This window comes from Dreissena polymorpha, chromosome 1 (assembly GCF_020536995.1).
Source record: "Dreissena polymorpha isolate Duluth1 chromosome 1, UMN_Dpol_1.0, whole genome shotgun sequence".
Lineage (NCBI taxonomy): Eukaryota > Metazoa > Mollusca > Bivalvia > Myida > Dreissenidae > Dreissena > Dreissena polymorpha.
The window spans coordinates 1,614,580-1,632,711 of record NC_068355.1 but is presented as its reverse complement, the minus strand read 5'-3'; the positions used below and the strand labels follow the sequence as shown (position 1 = coordinate 1,632,711).

The 18,132-nt window shown below is 33.9% G+C and overlaps 1 protein-coding gene across 13 annotated transcripts in view; it reads right to left on the bottom strand.

Moving 5' to 3' along the window:
* Positions 1-18,132, bottom strand: part of LOC127868354 (GTPase IMAP family member 8-like) — an 86,659-nt gene that overhangs the window by 57,559 nt on the left and 10,968 nt on the right. For 9 of the 13 annotated variants that reach the window (XM_052410096.1, XM_052410061.1, XM_052410070.1 and 6 more), the window contains exons 3-6: positions 16,884-16,931; positions 3,126-3,182; positions 2,693-2,764; positions 2,491-2,580 (exon numbers count right to left, since the gene is read on the bottom strand). In XM_052410096.1, the coding sequence (XP_052266056.1) occupies positions 2,491-2,580; positions 2,693-2,764; positions 3,126-3,182; positions 16,884-16,931 (267 nt within the window). Of the gene's footprint in view, positions 1-2,490; positions 2,581-2,692; positions 2,765-3,125; positions 3,183-13,658; positions 14,082-16,883; positions 16,932-18,132 lie in introns of those variants that run through there. The other 4 variants (XM_052410081.1, XM_052410103.1, XM_052410157.1 and 1 more) reach the window with 2 other exon arrangements.

Sequence of the window (18,132 nt, the reverse complement as noted above, 5' to 3'; positions counted from 1 at the left end):
TATTATATCGTTTTTACATCAATGTTACTTGTTTTTAGGGTATTCCTATTGTAATTAACCATCGTATGGTACTACTTGTTGTCGAATGTTTTATATAGCATAATACAGTAGCCGTATGTATTGGTGAGCGTGATAGTGACTTTAATTGATTTGCGTGCGATGCAGCTAAGAACTGCGCAGAAATAAGGCATTCTCTATATTTGATCTCATAGATATAAATTTTAATCGTTCACCAACACCGACCACAATCAACGCCGTATTTCATTTTTAAAGATCTGTCTTGTTTAAGACGATGTGTCATGTGTTGCGCAGTTCTACCTACTTAAAAGATCAAGGTCATAAGAAGAGGCCTAAAGCAGGGGTCGGCCGACTGAGGTGAAAATTTCGCCCTCTTGGAGCAAACATCGCTTTTTAAAACAGTAGGGAGAAAAAAACTTCGCCCTTATTTCCGAATAAATTCATTTTCAAACTAAAGATAACACGCGCATGTTCGCAGTAGGGAGCGGCTTAGCAAATCAATACACGAGGATATTCGAGTGCAAGATATCCGCCCGCTGTAACTGACCTGGTTCAATTAGATTCGCCAATACAGCACGTCATTGTAAACGTCGCTGATTAGCTTACAGATCGCTGACTATCCAATCAGATCTGTGATAACATACCACATATGGTCTCCTTCTACTTCAATAAGCACAAGCTCTCATCTTGTGTAAATTAATCAATTAAAGAATAATAACAAAAATTGATTAGTTTGAAGTTCGGGTGGGTTAATTGGTTGATATTGAGTAAAGAGTTTTGTCTTTTGATTGTTTACTTTCTTTTCGCACTTTCCGACGACTTATTTTATTTTAGAAAATAATAATCACACATGGCACCTTCTTGTTATTTAACTCGTACCGTATAGAAGAAAACGTGCGAAAGTTCTAAATTATCTGGTATTGCAAACAAATAACACCAACAGCGTACATATTAATGATGAAAAAAATGTAAACGATCATTGCACGTTTGTATTTGCAACCGCCAATAACGAATTTCAAAAGGCACTTCAGGCGTGTACAAAATTACATCGTCGTGTCATATTTAGCCAAACTGGCAGTAATGAAAGTTACACTAGTAATTGAACATTAACGTCAATTATCGTACAGGCTAGAATTTGGTACATTACCAGTATATATTTCATACTCGAGAAATACTCGAAAGTGTCAACATATTACCGCATTATCGTGAATCGAGTCCGGATTTTAATACAATCGAATTTCAAGGATATCTAAAATAGAACAGAACGTTTGAAAAACAATAGAATTACGTATCCTCCAATTACCGTGAGTCGAGCGGTTAAGGAAACAAGTTAAAGAATTTCTGAATTAATTCGAACCATGCCGTAATAAGCTATGTACCTTTAAAGATTTATTTCATTCCCGTACAATACGTGTAAAAATTGTTTATTTACAGCGTGTTAAACCACGCAAAGCCGATTTCCGAGTTCCATACACACCCGCAACTACGCGCGTTGTTTACCTGATGTCGAGACGTCACATAGGAAAAGCGAGAGTACTCGATTGCAATAGGCCCTAGGCCTTAGGCCAACAAAACTTCGAAAATTCGATTCACTGAACACATTTATAGAGACTGAAAGATTAATATAACTTTTTTTAAACGTCTTTTTACAATTTAACAAGTTTCTGTTTTATCGGTCGATCTTCTTTTGAGCAACATTGACACGAAAAAGTCCTCAAGAATTGCAAAAAACAACGTTCGCAATTTGTTCAAATAAAATTTCGGCATAAAGGTTAAACGATATAACTATTCTTCATTTGTTAGCAGAAGGTGGGTTGGGTGTAGCAGGAATGATTATTTGTACATTACAGAGTTTACATAAACTTAATGTATACAATGTGTAATTTTTGAACAATTTATATTTGATGGACTATGAAGCAACATTAAACAATAACAACATTAAACATTATTTTATTTTATTTGTACTCATTGGATAAATAATAAACATATTAAGAACTTCTAGAAGGAATGCATATAACAATGGAATAATACAATACAAGTCTTGTAAAACTAGTCGGCAAATGTCACTTCTCCCTGATCCGCCCTGACTTCTCCCCTAATTTCCTGTCAAGAGAGAAGTGACTTCACCCTAAAATTTGACTCTAGGCCGACCCCTGCTTAAAGTCAAATCCAATACAACAACTTGTCTGAACTGTAACATTGTGCCCCTCCCAAAGAAGCGGTTGCGGTGGGGGGGGGGGTTGTTTGCACTTGTGGGCAGGTTAAGATGGTTGGTCAACGATAGCCCTTTGACTTACACACGAGCAAACTGGTATCAGTGTAACTTGATAGGAGAGGATTTTGAGATAAACAAGTCATGGTACATGGGCTTTTAAAATGAATGTATATGAGTAAACAAGTCATCTGTTGTTTATGTTTATGCATTATTCCTTAAATCAGAATATGGATTATTGAATATTAAATATGCATTACCTTTATGTGACTGTCCTGGTGGAAAGCCACTTCCTTGCATGTGTGGAGGAGGACCTCCTTGTTGATACCACCCATGCTGACCACTCCAGTCTGCATAAAAAGGATTAACGTTTAAACATATTTCTTAAATTAATGATCCTGAGATTCGACAGTGAAATCATTTGATGCAAAATAAAACTGTTTAAGTGTTGAGCAGGGTTACCTCTCTGTGTTTGTCCTTGCATGTGTGGAGGTGGAGGTCCTTGTTGATACCATCCATGCTGACTGCTCAAGTCTGTATCGAAGAGACTTAAGAGTATAAGGCATGTAGTGCAATTGGAATGTAAAAAAACTGTATTGATGATATTTATTTCATAAAAATAACAGCAAAATAACGACATTATATATTTGTTTTTTAATCTCACATGTTTGCACTGTGTAAGTCCACCACTGGTTTCACCAGAGGGGACTATAGGTTTACCCACAATTTGCCCGACCTGTCTGTCCATCAGTCTGCACAAATATTGATCCTGCAATGTTTTTGTAAATACTGAAATACTTAGATGAAGCTTGGTAAACCTATTCAGGGCAATGTATGCTTTTATTATATTCTTTTTTAACTTATAAGATTATTAATGAAGGTTATTCAATACTACCTGACTGCTTCCCTGGTGGTTGTGGTAATTTATCTTTCAATGCTTGACCATCACTATCTGGAAATATGATTCAAACTGTTTGCCAGCATGACATTTTATCAAATTTTCCCAGCTATACTACTCACCCTTTTGTCAAATTCAACCTTAGTTCAATGCTGTTGTTCAAGTTGGCATTCAATATCTTCATAGGTTTTATTTCAGAATACATTAGGCTTTAAGCCCATGAGTACAAAAACATATAATACACAATGTAGTAAACCGTGGTCAATGACATACAGGTATATATATATATATAAATATATATATATATATATATATATATAAATATATATATATATATATATATATATATATATATATATATATATATATACTATTATAGGCAATATAAGTTAACAATTTGTAACGAAAGAATTGGCAACTCTAAAGACATTCATATTCAAAATAAACAAATATTTTGAACATTTATATATTAAGGTAATTATATAATATGCATATTGTAAAGTCTTATCGTATTCAAAATAAACTTAAGTGTTCTAACAATGTGAAAACATATAATTTTTATTGATTGACAACACATAGACAGTAATATGTGGAGAGAGGCTATTGATAATATAATTCAGTTCTCAATTTAGCTGCGTTAAAAATAAATGTTGCAAGATTTTTAATTGTTTTAGCGTTGTCAGTTTGTAAAAGTTCAATAAATTTCATATAACTGTTGTACTACAGATTATCAAAATTCTATTATTTCACACTATTTCCGGAATCAAATGAGATGTGCAATGACCGTATCGTTATTCGTCAGTGCGCTTTTGTATCTCAGACGGTGTAATGCTGTTTTCGGTTTAACACTGAGAACAATGTAGCGCCGTTAAATGTCGCATCGCCGTTATATGTCGCAGGCTACGAGATTTGTCGCAACGTTGACGATAAATGTCGCATAGGACAATACATGCCCCAAATCCTCCTGACGATATATGTCGCAACTTTAACGATTCATGTTGCAAAAATTTCAACTGCCGATATATGTCGCAACATTTACGATAAATGTCGTACATGTTAAAAATGATAATTTGAAGTAAAATGACTAAAACTTTAAGGTTACATCTAGATTACTCGACGAGATTTTGTGGGCCTACTTCCACCATAATGGTCAGTTTTTAGTTAGTATTGTCCGAAATTGTCTGTTGTGGTCAGTATTGTCCATTATTGTCAGCTGCGGTAAAGATCGAACGAAGCGATCATATTTATTCATTTTCGACCATATGCGTTAAGTTGAATTCAAAAATGATAAAAATCATGGTTTTAAATTGGTCGGAAATCGGAAAAGCGAGGTGCCCGTAAGTTTTTGCTATAGGTTTAAAGCCGTTTCGACTAGTTTAGTTGTATAAGGTCAGTCTTACAGGAACCGTCTCGGTAGAACAACATGTGAATTCCTCGGTATTTCTGCTTTAGACTGACAGTTTTGCCATCTTTGAATCAGTGATAGAAGGCGAATATTCTTGGATAAAATCATTGATCAAGGATCGCACCGATACCTCTGGTCCCAACCTCTGTGCTCAGCTCTTTGGCTAATTATGGACCGGCAAAGGAAAATGCCTCTCTATCGAAACTGCCAGGAATTAGGGGTTCTCTTCTGATGTGAACTTGCCGCGTGAGATTTGGTCTATAATATATATAAGATTATCGCAATATCTGGCTATGCCTGTTGACTGGTCCCGGCGTTTCGTCAACTTATGAGGAACTGCTCGTGGGTATATGCATGGCTATTTCTGTGTTTAGCTACTTTATGCGGCTGGTACACGGTAGAAGGAATTTGGTTTATACGGCAACGGCGCAATTAATGCCATAGCGTTATATGTTTAACTGAAGCGATGGATATACATGAAACATATTTATTGAATACATAATATGTGTTACCATTCTATTTTATCACTATGAACATTTACAGGAAAGTATGTATTTGTTCACAGAATGTGTTCGAAAAAAAACTACTTATGATATAACCAATTACTTTTACGGCATTTCATAATATGATGTTTTTGAAAATTTAGTAATTAAATAGTTGTTGTTGTTGTTTCATAAATATATATGCATTGACCCACGAAGAATGCCTTAATGTTTTTATACTTTTTAATTCATTTACTGCTTATTTCTTACAATATGTAGAAACATGTAGTTATTTGTTGTTTTCCAATTTAGTGTAAAATAATAACAAATTGTTTCGTTATTTTGTGTACTGTTGATTTTCCAATTTAGTGTAAAATGATCACAAATTGTTTCGTTTTTTGTGTCCTGTTGATTTCCCTTGCAATATACGTCCTATCTTTAATCATATTTTATCCCATGCTATACCTTGTTTTCAATGTAATACAGACATAACGTATTTTTATATTACATATGTGTAATCCAACGTTTTGTAAGCGTTTTCATTGCCTACATAAACAATTACTAACCAATCGCATGGATTTATTTTGTTGAAATGACGACGTCAACATCAAATGACGTCACGATAGTGAATAACTCTTAGATCTATATAAGAAATAGAAAACATCACTACGGGCCCTATGACAGAATAGTGACCAGCCAGGCAGCCACGAATAGTATACGGACCGAAGCCGAAGGCTTAGGTCGATATACTATTCGGGGCTGCCTGGCTGGTCACTAATCTGCCATTGGGCCCGAAGTGTAGTATAGTATACCGAACATTATGTAGCAAATATATGTCAATTCCAATAATCAAATTCCACGATGTGTAGCCATTTAATAACATTATAGATGTTAGACTGATAATTATCAAGTTTTCGTACAACAAAACTGTAACTGAAAAATATTTGCGTTGTGAAACTTGCACAACATTCTATCGGGCCTATTAGATGAGCGCGCATCGTTACCGGACTCTATTCAAATCACCGGACCTGTGTAGTTTATTTACGCACAGAACTAACATACTAACATACTTATGTGAGGTAAACTATAAGCAATTGTTTGGTAAATTAAGATTTATTATCCCCCACCATAGGCGGAGGGATATTGTTTTTTGCGTTGTCCATTCGTCCGGCACTTTTTTGTCCGGAGCCATATCTTGAAAGTGCTTTGGCGGATTTTATTGAAACTGGTGATGAGTACATATATGGAAACGAGGATGATGCACGTCAACTGGCATTGTATAACATTTGTCAATAACGAAGTTATGGCCCTTTGTATTTTGAAAAAATGCTTTTTAATATAAGCTTAGAGCTTAATCTCCATTAACACATGAGCCAGAGCCATGAAACTTGCCATAGTTGTTCTCAATCATCTGCGGGAGCTTCACATTCATCACCCATAATCCTAAGAGCTAAGATCAAGGTTACACATTGAGGTCAAAGGTCACAAATTTGATGAATTATTTGTTGTTTAGTCATTCCTTTACTATGCAATGCAACTTGCCATAGTTGCTCTCAATCATCTAGGGGTGCTTCACATTCAACACCCATAATCATAGAGGCTAAGGTCAAGATCACACATTGAGGTCAAAGGTCACAAATTTGACGAATTATTCACTATTTAATCATTCCTTTACTATGCATCAAGGTATCAATAAAAATATACTATCTGCATTTTATTGTCTACAAACCCATCACAGGTACACATGATTTAAAAATATAATTGATTAAAGGCACAACCCTTCTTATTATACTATTTTTTTTAGTTCTACACCCATTCATAAACTAAATTAATTTGGCGGGGATATCAATTCAACGAATTTGCTTGTTTTAATTAGTTTGAAAGCATGTGATAAAAACGATCTGACACGAGTTGTCATTCAATACCATATTTTATTAAACTCGTCCAGAAAATTAGTAACAAAATGTCTGAACGCGTTTTATAAAAATGGTATGAAAGGATAACTCGTGTCAGTTCATATATATATATATATTGTTTAAAGTAAATATTAACAATGATAAGAATTGATTGGGTCAATTATGATCACAACTGACCATTTTGGACAAGACGGACCGTAACTGACAATTATGGAAGATACGGATCACAACTGACCATTTCGGACATACTAAAAACTGACCATTCTGGTGGAAGTCGACTCAAAGAACCTCCTCGGGTAATCTAGATCTAACCTAAGCATGCGACATATATCGGCGATGCGATATTTAACGGCGCTACAAACAACTAGACCGTAACGATATTTGTCGGTAGTAAGATACTTATTATTTATGATATTCTTCTGAATATTGGTTTCTAAACAAAAGCTATCAAGGTAGCTAAATTGTATTTATTGTTTTCGGATAAAATATATACATTAAACATAATATTTATCTGTTCGCAGATTGAAATATAAGTCCTTTTACATTTTATTTTTACGGCATGTGTCGTAAGGTAGTCTTCATTTCACGTGTGTAATAGCGGACAAAGATGTGCAAATTTCCTAATCTTCAACGGTTTCGGCCGTCCGAGGCACGAAAGAGCCTAAAGCACCTAGTGAAAATGCAAATGCATCTGAAACTTCATCTTGGAAGTAAGATAACTCCTCAAAGGTACCCGCCACAAACGCGAACTTGCACGAAGTTTTAGAAATATTGCGAGTTCTTCATTCTAACGTCAATGCTAAAAATGAACGCATAGAAAAGCAAGAACAACGTTTCAATGAATTCATGGCGGTTTGTAAAGAGCCTATGGAAGATAATGGCAACTATGAGGAGTCTTATGATGGCGAAACAGAACAGGAAGAATCATCTATTGAGTCAGAACAAAAATGACAAGTCTTGTCAATTTGTAAACAAATTCATCGCCCAGCGCATTGTGACTCATTAGTAGAACAAAAGTTAACCAATGCATTTGGCGCCTGTTGAAAAGCTACACTCAAGCTGAAGATGCTAGACTTAGTGTCATACAAGGTGTCATGTTGAAGGCTTCCACACATATAGTTAAACTGGTTAAAAAGCTTGGAGGGTCCGAGCCAGATATAATGAATGAAGCAGATTTTAGTTCTCGTTATAAAAATGAAATTCTTGAATGGAAATTGGATAAATCTGTGTTTAAGGCAGTGGAATGCTTTGGTTTGCCAGGAATATACATGTTTGCATATCGTTTAAATAAGCAGATCAGTAGGCTTGTGTCATGGAAGCCAGATACGGATGCTAAAGCAGTAGTTGAATTTTCGGTTGATTGTTATAACAAATACATATATGCATTTCCGCCTTTCAGGTGCATTGCACAGGTCCTGAGATAGCCAGACAGGACAAGGCAGATGTTTTACTGGTGGCACCTTTTTGGATAACACAGCACTTCTATACCAGCATCCTGGAGATGTTTACTCACAATCTTTATATTCTGAAGGTTGATCCGAACATATTGAAATTACCTCAAACACAGAAGATTCGTCGTCAGCCAACAAACTACATTTGATGGTATGGTGCATATCAAGAAATCCTATGAAAAGCGAATCCTATCTAGATGTCTATTGACATTATCGTGGCATCATGGAGAAATACTACACAAAAGCAGTATTCCATGTACATTAACAGATGGGTTTACTTCTGAAATCAAAGGAAAATCGGTCCATTTCAAAGCCCGATAGAATATTGTATTGTTTTTTTTTTTTACAGATTTATATAATTCTGGACTGAGCTATGAAACACTAAACACAGCTAGAAGTGCTTTGTCAAATCTGTGTGAAAAGCAGGATGGTTATTCAGTTGGATGTTATCCTTTTTTAGTGGTTCGTTTCCTCACGGATGTTCATAATTTAAGAACCGCAAATCCAAAATATCAAGAAACTTGGGATGTATCTAACGTTCTGTGTTATCTCAAAACACTAACTCCAATGAATGATTTATCATTAAAAATGTTATCTTACAAACTTGTAATGCTTATTGTTGACTCAAGCAAGTCGAAGACATTCAATTTTATTATTGACATTGGAATACATTGTTAAAAACAATGACTCTTATGTTTTGTTCTATAGTGGATTGTTAAAACAAACAAGGAGAGGAAAAGTGAATTCAATCCTTTGATTGTGTAAATATTTGCCAGACAATGATGTTTTTGTATATATTACTCTTACTTGATGTATTAAACGCACAAGTGCACTGCGCAATAGTGACAAGAAATTGTTAATATGTTAAATTTATCCTCCCTCATAAGTCTATAATTTCAACTACTTTGAGTAGGTGGATAAAATGTGTGATGAAAAATTCTGGCATTGAAGTTGACAAGTTTAAGGCTCATAGTGCGCGCTGTGCAGTAACTTCCAAAGCGAAACAAAGTGGCCTTCCAATTTCTGAAATTATGAAAATTGCTGGTTGGTCAAAATATATGACATTTGCTAGATTCTATGACAAGCAATTGGAGAGAGAAAGCATTTGTTCCTTTCCATACGCTACATTACAGTATTGAGGTTTGTAATGCAAAAAAATGTGTATTGCCTCCAATTGTTTTCCTGCAAGCAAGGTTTGTTATTGCTTTAAAATCTCATTGATTCCGGACATAGTATGACGTAATAGAATTTCCACAAACAAACCAGACTTACCTGTAAGTTGATGTTTGGTTGGAATCATATGTAGTTATATTACTATTGAAGGCATCAAATGCCAACCGCATGTTTGCTTCTCATGGTCCACCCTCTTTTGAGGAATAGAATATGGTTTATCCTTCAATAGGACCAATCTTACTTGCGTGTTCAGCGTTAAATACTGACAAATTACGATACATTCAATGCACATCTCATTTGATCCATTCAATAATAATTTGACTACATAGAATTCCCTGTGTCTAAAACATGACACTTCACAAAAAATGCATGTCAAACAATGTCATCCTAAATTGCATACTTGCTGGACATTATTGTATAAAAAGTAAAAGGTGCATACTTTATATCTATGTTTCACCTTGACCTGTTACCTTAGACCTGTTCTTTAACATGTATCACATCTCTCACCACTTAATCATTGTCCTATGATTACATTGACAATGCTTAAAATTCTGAATCATTACTTGAAAATCATTGATTTAATTATTTAACAAGAAGCACCATGCACATGTATTTCTTTTAGCCTTTAGTGTGACATTGACCATGGTCCAAGGGGTTGATGGACCTTCCAAACAAAATCTTAAATTGCATGATGAACTTATCTCTGCATGTTCATATGACACATTGACACGCTATTTGGTCCAGATACGATTGCACATTGAACAATATCTCGAAGAATTGCAGGGTAAGTGTTATTCGTTAAATCATCAAGGAAAGACTGTGTATTAAAGCCTAATGTTGATAACAATGTATTGCTTTCAAGATGTAAAACAACACAAATATAAGAAAAATAAATGAATAAACACCTTTTGGTAATAGCCACTTTTTGTATTGAGAGATAAAAACTACCAACATAATATAGAGTCATGCTAAGAGGGAAATTGTTTATTATCTAACCACACATGTGTGCGTACGCGGTCAATCGGTATGGATATCGTTCTTGAGAGCCAGAATAGGCTAGGGACATAAACCAGTTTGCTATTGATAACAGTCTAATTTAAATCCCATGACAACTTTAAACGCCTGCATCAGGAGAAAATGGGTTTTATGCCATAAGAGGTAAGCAGTTCAAGCCCAGCCTGCGCAATTGGTCATGATATACATTTATAATCAGACTACAAAAATGTGCATGATTTACTATGTAGTTCCTTTTTCCGTTTCCAACTTTTTCAATCCGAATAAAGAACTAGGTTATCATTAAGTAAATGTAGTAGAGATGTACTGCAATTAATGTTCTTGATACCCAACCAACATTAACAATGATTTGCATTGATGTATTGGTGTTCATTTTTATATGTTATTCAGTATGAAAATGCCAGTTCCTTATTCGATTTGAATAAGGAATAAGGAACCAGTTACTTATTCCTTTTGCAACTCGAATAAGGAACTAGGTTATCATTGAATGAAAATTAGTAGAGATGTACTGCAATTAATGGTTTTGATACCCAACCTATATTTTCAATGATGTTCATTGATTGATTGGTCTCTTTGGTTCATTTTAGTAGTTTATTTAGTATGAAAATGCCAGTTCCTTATTCGATTTAAATAAGGAATAAGGAACCAGCTCCTTATTCACACTGATTATGGAACCGTGTTATTATTTAATAAAAGTAGGTAGACATATATTGCCCGAAACATTTCTTATATCGAACCTACATATACTATGATTTTCATTGACATATAGTATTCTTTGGTTAATTTAATTTTTGTTCGAGTAAGGCAATACCATTTCCTTATTATCGTCTTTATAATACTTGTTTTCAGCGTTTAGCGTCAAATAGAATATAACAAGAAATGTAAAGAATATGTCCATATAACAAAATCAAGCTGAATTTACACACACACCATCTAAAATATAACATATCCGAACGTCATAGTCAGAAATACAGGCTTCCGAATAAGGAACTAACTTAACACCCAATTCCTTATTCAGAGGCCATAATTTCGGATACCTAAATTCGGATCATTCTCGCATATCACCGATTTAAATTCGTTATTATTGGCGATGTTTAATTTAAGATTTGTTATTTATATCTCTGGTACAGTTCGTGAAGACTTATCTGACCCTGAACTTTGGTCAAGACTATATTAATGCTCAAAACTAAACATGTTTAAGATATCTCATTCCGTTTTCATACGAAAACAATTTCGAAGGGATACGATTTAAGTATGCAAAATGATTTCAACACGTCACCATAAAAGAAAGACTGCCCCGGGGGCAGCGGTTCAAGTTCCTCTAGCAGACTGAAAAGTATCATCGAAATGACTCAATATTTTATTTGATTTTATAATTGAAACGAAAAAAAGCGCGCGTCCTAACTGTAAAAGAGTGTTTTCGTCTTATTTTTTAATGCGAATACGCGTTTTCTAGCTCATGCAGACCAACTGTACCTTCGGCTACTTTCAACTTCGGCGCACGATACTTGACCGTGAGATCTAAAACACGGAAATGGTCTTGATGGTTTACAGTCCTTCGCCGTTCTAAGCGTAACAGTTCTGTATTCGCACCGAATGCCAATATGTCGGACTGCGTTGTCATCAGTGCGACCCCACAATAAAGATGTCAAAATACAGCGAGACTGAACCGGAAGCAGCGGCAAAGGTGCCTCTATTAGACTGGAAAGTTTCGTCGAAATGCCTCTGGATATCGTTGTTGTTTTTGTTTTGTTTTTGTTTTGTTTTTTGTTCAATTAAAGCCCAAAACTTACATATCTGTGATTGGGTTGTTTTATTTTAATTGATTTTCTATCTCCGAAAACGCGTTTTCTCGCTCAAGAATGCCTACGTTTCATTTGGCGACCTTCAACATTGGCGCATGATTAAAAGTCGTGGGAACCGACCAAATGGCGCTGTTCTCGGTGGTTATCAGTTATATTTTAGATAGTGCAACTGGTTGCGTTATCCTTATTCAGCCGAGAAAAAGACACTAAGAAGAGAACTGAGAAGAAATGTAGTGCAATAAATACATACATATATATAACCACTTCCTTATTCCTTATTCAAACTGAATAAAGAACTGGATTATCATTACTTAAACCTTAGTAGAAATGTATTGCAATTAGTATTTTAAATATACAACCTATATATAATGTTGTTATTTTATATGTGGTAAAATTTGGATCAATTGCATTGATGTCTAAGTAAGAAAATGACACTTCCGTTTTCGGCTTGAATAAGGAATATAAATATGAATATGGTTTATAAATAAAAACTAACATGTTGAAATGTACAAGTCTGCACTTTTATATCACATGCATGTAAAATAATGATATAGGTTTTAGGTTTTGTTGATGTGAAGTAATTATTCGTATTAAAAATATATGTTTGGTTTAAACAAGAAATCATATGCAAGCGCGAAGAAAAAACATTAATATGTAACGTTTTTTTTGTGTTTTTGTTTTTTTTATCATTTCTTCGCCAATATGCATTGTACTTTTGAATACAAACATTGCTGGAATACTAAGAAATTAGAATACAGTACAATCAGTCATGTTACAATAATGTATGCAAATGCTATAAAAATACAACACAAACATACTAATAATTATGAAGGTAAATTAGTTTTACCAAGAGATTCGACCAATTCCCACGAACTTTTATAAATATTGGCTAAATGCGTGTTGTGTATAACTACAGAGGCTATTTTGCAGCTACTTCGGAGACCATGAATTGTAAGGGTTGCAATTCTGCGTCTACAGTTATTTCGAGACATAAAACGTTATACTTTTCAGATTGGTTACCAACTGAACCCGGTATAAATGTTTTACAATCAAAACTAAAACTGTTGTCAATGTTTTTAATAGCAGATGTGATGTGATGTAAAAACATTTGTATGACATTGCAACAAAATAAATGGACAAGAGTCTCTGTTTCTGTTTTACAGAAAGTACATTTGTCTGAGTCACTTATTTTCATTTCTTTAAGAAATTATTTGTGGCTAGTATGTTGTGAGTCAGTGTCACTTGGAACCATTGGTTGTATGAATATTTTGTGATTTTACATACCCATGCATAAAGACGTGTCCATTCTGAGCTTTCAATACTGAGAAGGCTGTTCCATTTTTCTTGGCCTGTTGGACTTTCATTGTTGTGAATAAATATGTTATATACATGCTAGTTATTTTTGTTTTGCAATAGTATAGGCTTAGTATATCCCGGGATGATTGGGAAACAATAATCAGTATTCATTGTTGAGATGTTATCAAGTTTAAGCAATCCTAAGTATTTTTTAATCGCCTGTAGTATTCCTTCAAATTGTAGAAAGTTTAAGTTAGCGCATAATTTTTGTTCAAATTCGTTCTATTTAAAAATGTTCCATTATAATTCATGATATCTTTAACAAATCGTATCCCTTTATTAAACCAACTAGAAAGATAAAAATGTCCGTGTCCAATTCAAAACATATGGATAAAGTATAATGGAATTTCTTGAAATTTCGTAATATTGTCTATTGGAAAATGGTCAATAAAATTTGCGAAAGATTCTAATACGTCTTTCCAAAATGGATTAAACATCTGTCTTATACATAACTCAATATATTTTTTTCCGATGTTAACCATTTTTTCTAATACAAGTATATTTTTAAATACAAATCCATGGCATGTACTACTATAACATGTAATAAGTCTGTTTAACCATAGTATTTCTTATGTTTTAACATACGAAAAGACATCAACCATTTTTAAACCTCCACTGTAATAATCTTTAATAAGCACTTTATTTTTAAGTCTTGGCTGACCTTGCCAACAAATTCGTAAAACATGTTATGAATTATATTTAATATTTGTTGATTTGGGGTTGGTTATGTAGAAAATAAATTTGTTAGCAGCGGTAATAAAAGAGATTTGACAACTGTTATTCAACCAATTGGCGTTAACGCTCTTCTATTCCATAATTTGATACAATTTGCAATACTTTGTTTTTTTATCATTAAAATTTAACGACACCATTTTTTCAAAGTCAATATGAAACTGTATGCCAAGTAGTTTAAAATTATTGTTTTCCCAATCCAACTTCCATTTCGTTTTTTATCGAACGGGTGCTAAATTTTAAGGAACCTATCCGAATAACATGGGTTTTCTCGAAATTAATTTTTAAACCAGACAATTCAGAGAAGTGATAAAGGATATCGCGGGTTTTATTAACCGTGTCCTCACTTCCATCTGGCAGTAGTGTTGTATCATCTGCAAATTGTGAAATTTTATATTCTACGCCATTGATACAAATACGTTTGATATCTCTGTTATTTCTAATTTTAATTGATACAATTTCAGCACATATAATGAATAAGTATGGACTTATGGGATCCCCCTGTCTACAGCAACGACCTATTTTAAAGAATTCGGAAAGAAAACCATTCAACTGCACAGCAGTAGAAGTATTATGATAAAAAAAGTAATATCCATTTAATGAAACTGGGACCAAACTTAAAAAAGGTTAGCGTTTTAAACATGAAATCAAAAGATAGGGAATCAAATACTTTTTCAAAGTCTATCATCATTAATAATCCAGGTATATTATGTTTTTCAGTAAAATTCATAATATAATATACGAGGCGAATGTTTTCTTATTCCTTTTTTAAAAAAGGAACTAGGAAAAAGGAACCATCTTACTCTCCATTTCTCTTGGTGAGCCATTGGCATACCGTGATGACAATCGCCCGTCCATGTTTTAGATGCATTACATAATGTTGGTTAATCTGTCAGCTTTTACGTCACACAATTCATGTATCTGAACAATCGGGCAGAATTTGTAGAAACCTCATAGAATTTTCCTTGGGTAGTTCTTGATAAACTATAATATACTAACAACCATAAAAATCCTTTTGTCTCAAATCCCAAAGCCCATTTCTTTCATATTTGGTATGTAGCATTATCTATATGTTCTCTAAAATGAATGCAAAGTGGCCTCACCCTGGTGGACACCAGTTTTATATTGACAAATATAATAAAACCATTAAAGTTATTTTTGTAAAAAAATACTCTTACATAATATCTCTTATATGTGTTAAATATTACCATTCAAAGTGTAATATTTTTTTGCCCCTGGGGTCAAAAGTTGCGTCATCCCAGGGATCACCGTTTAAATGTCTTCTTGTTCGAAACATATTAATCAATAGCTTTCATATATTGCTTTTTCAACTGGCGATCCTGCACTAATTTGGTTCCTATTATCCCTCAGAGGTCATAATTGGCCACAACCTTGTTGTATTTTGAAATTTTTTATATTGACTTCGATTGCAAGTTATTTCAAATAATGCCCATTTCATCAAAAGTAGCCCCATATCAGTGGTCTTGAATATTAAACCACTAACAGTTTCTCATGGGAGCGTTTAAGGGCCCTCAGAGTCCTGTTGTCCTGATTTAGATTAAGTGAAACTGTTAAAAGTATTTTCCAGCTAAGATTACTTATTTATCTCTTTTTGACATCAGGTAAGGGAGTCAGGGCTGTTATTGTCCCCTTGTTGAGTCTGGTGGAGTCTAACAGTAGGTCATTACGTCATAACTTGGTATTTGGGTAGAATCTTACAAAAGTATTTTTTACCACTCTTAAAGCCACATCTATAATTTGATCTCATCCACATGATACTTTGTAAAGGTTTTTATCTTGACTTTGAATCTGTGATAGGTGTGTCACTATCAGATCAGATCTATGAAATGCCCTTGTTCAAACTCTAGAAGCCTCAGTTATATGGATCTTTACGACAGTGGCTTAAAATGTTTACTTAGAGTTTAAGCATGGGCCAAGTGGGGTCTAAAGCTAAGATTTCCAGGTGATATAATATAACATTGGTTGAAAAACTAGGTCACTATATAAGTTGCAAAATAACACTTTGAAATCATATTTAGGACAATCTTTTGTAAAACTTTGTCATGAGGTTTATCTTGATAATGGAAAGTTTGGTTCTGGTTCTGTAGTGTCTGAAAACTAGGGCACTTGGTGAAATCTGACAAACGCCTTCTGATTGTTCTTGAAGCCACATGTTGACAATATGTAGGCCTTAAATGTGATGTCCAAATCTAGGTCACTAGTTCAAATGGACTTGAAAACTCGTTCAAACAAGTCAAATCTAAGGAAAGCACTGTAACCTGTTTAAAATTCACATGTATATGGTCGTCGTGAAACTTGGTCATAATGTTAATGGGGCATGTCCTATGGGAATTTGTTCAAATCTGTGTAAGATGTGATGAAATTGGTTTGGTTATATTTAAATGTTTATAAGCTTCTTACCTTGCTGAAGCAGTTCATCTGATCCATTGATTTTCTCTTGTACTTCACCTTAAATCAAGAATCATCATTAAACAATAAATTCAGCATATGTCATCATTATAAAAGCTTAATAAACTCATTGACTACATTTAATTTCACTCTTTAAGCCCAACTATTCACACTTAGACTATTGACAATTTCAATAGATTTTTTTAAGGAAAAAATATCGACTGAATTTTTAAGGTATTTTAGAAAGACACAGATCAATGAACCTTAACTGTTCTGCAACAAATACAGTCTGATCATTTTATAAATATATCCTTCAATAATGAAATATTAATAACTTCATAATGTTGAAATCATTTGAGCAAAAGTTGCTCCTGTTGAACTTTTGTTATCGCCGACTGCTTTTTGTGAATTATTATTCTTCGGGAATCATACCAGGTCATCATTTACATTGTTCACACACTTGGGGACACATTTTGTTCATATCTTCATGAAACTCGGAATGAACATTTGTAATAATGCTATCTCAATTGGGTTGAAACTGAGCAATGTGAAGTTGAAACTAGGTCACTCTAGAAGTTGCGTTTTTGTCCCATATTCATGAGAATTAATCAGAATTGTATTTACTTTAGCCCAGTTGACATTTGCCCTAAGGCGCTCAATTGAGACCTGAAAGAATTAAATTAAATTATTCTCAGAAGTTGAAGTTCAGAATATAATAAGTACTGTATAAAATAAAATAAAAATAATGTCTCTGCATATTTTTATTTTAAAATTTGTTTGAGATATCATTCGAAAAAAAAGTTTTCAGTTATAGGAAGATTAGACTTGAAACGTAACTTCCAGAGTTTTAAGAAGTTGTTTCTTCAATTATATCCAGTGCCCTTTTTTATCTCATGTGACACAATGTCAAACTTGGCAAGATATCATTTGAACAAATGGTGAAATCAAGTTTCATGAAAATTGGAAATAAATGTGGCCTCTAGAGTGTTCCTTGTGTAAATTTTGTAAATGGCTACGGTCAATTGAAAAAAATGGCCTCTAGGGGGCCAGGTTGTTTTCATAACATGGCTATAGTGTTAAACCTTAATTTGTTTACACTCAAGAAGTCACATTTTTGGACCAATCGTTATGCCAGGAGTTCATGGAAAACATGACCACCTGGAATCAGGAGTTTTTATTTTATGGGTAATGGTTTTTACCATGATAACACTTAAAAACTTACATTTCATGGTGTTACAATAATGTGTTTATGATAGGAGTT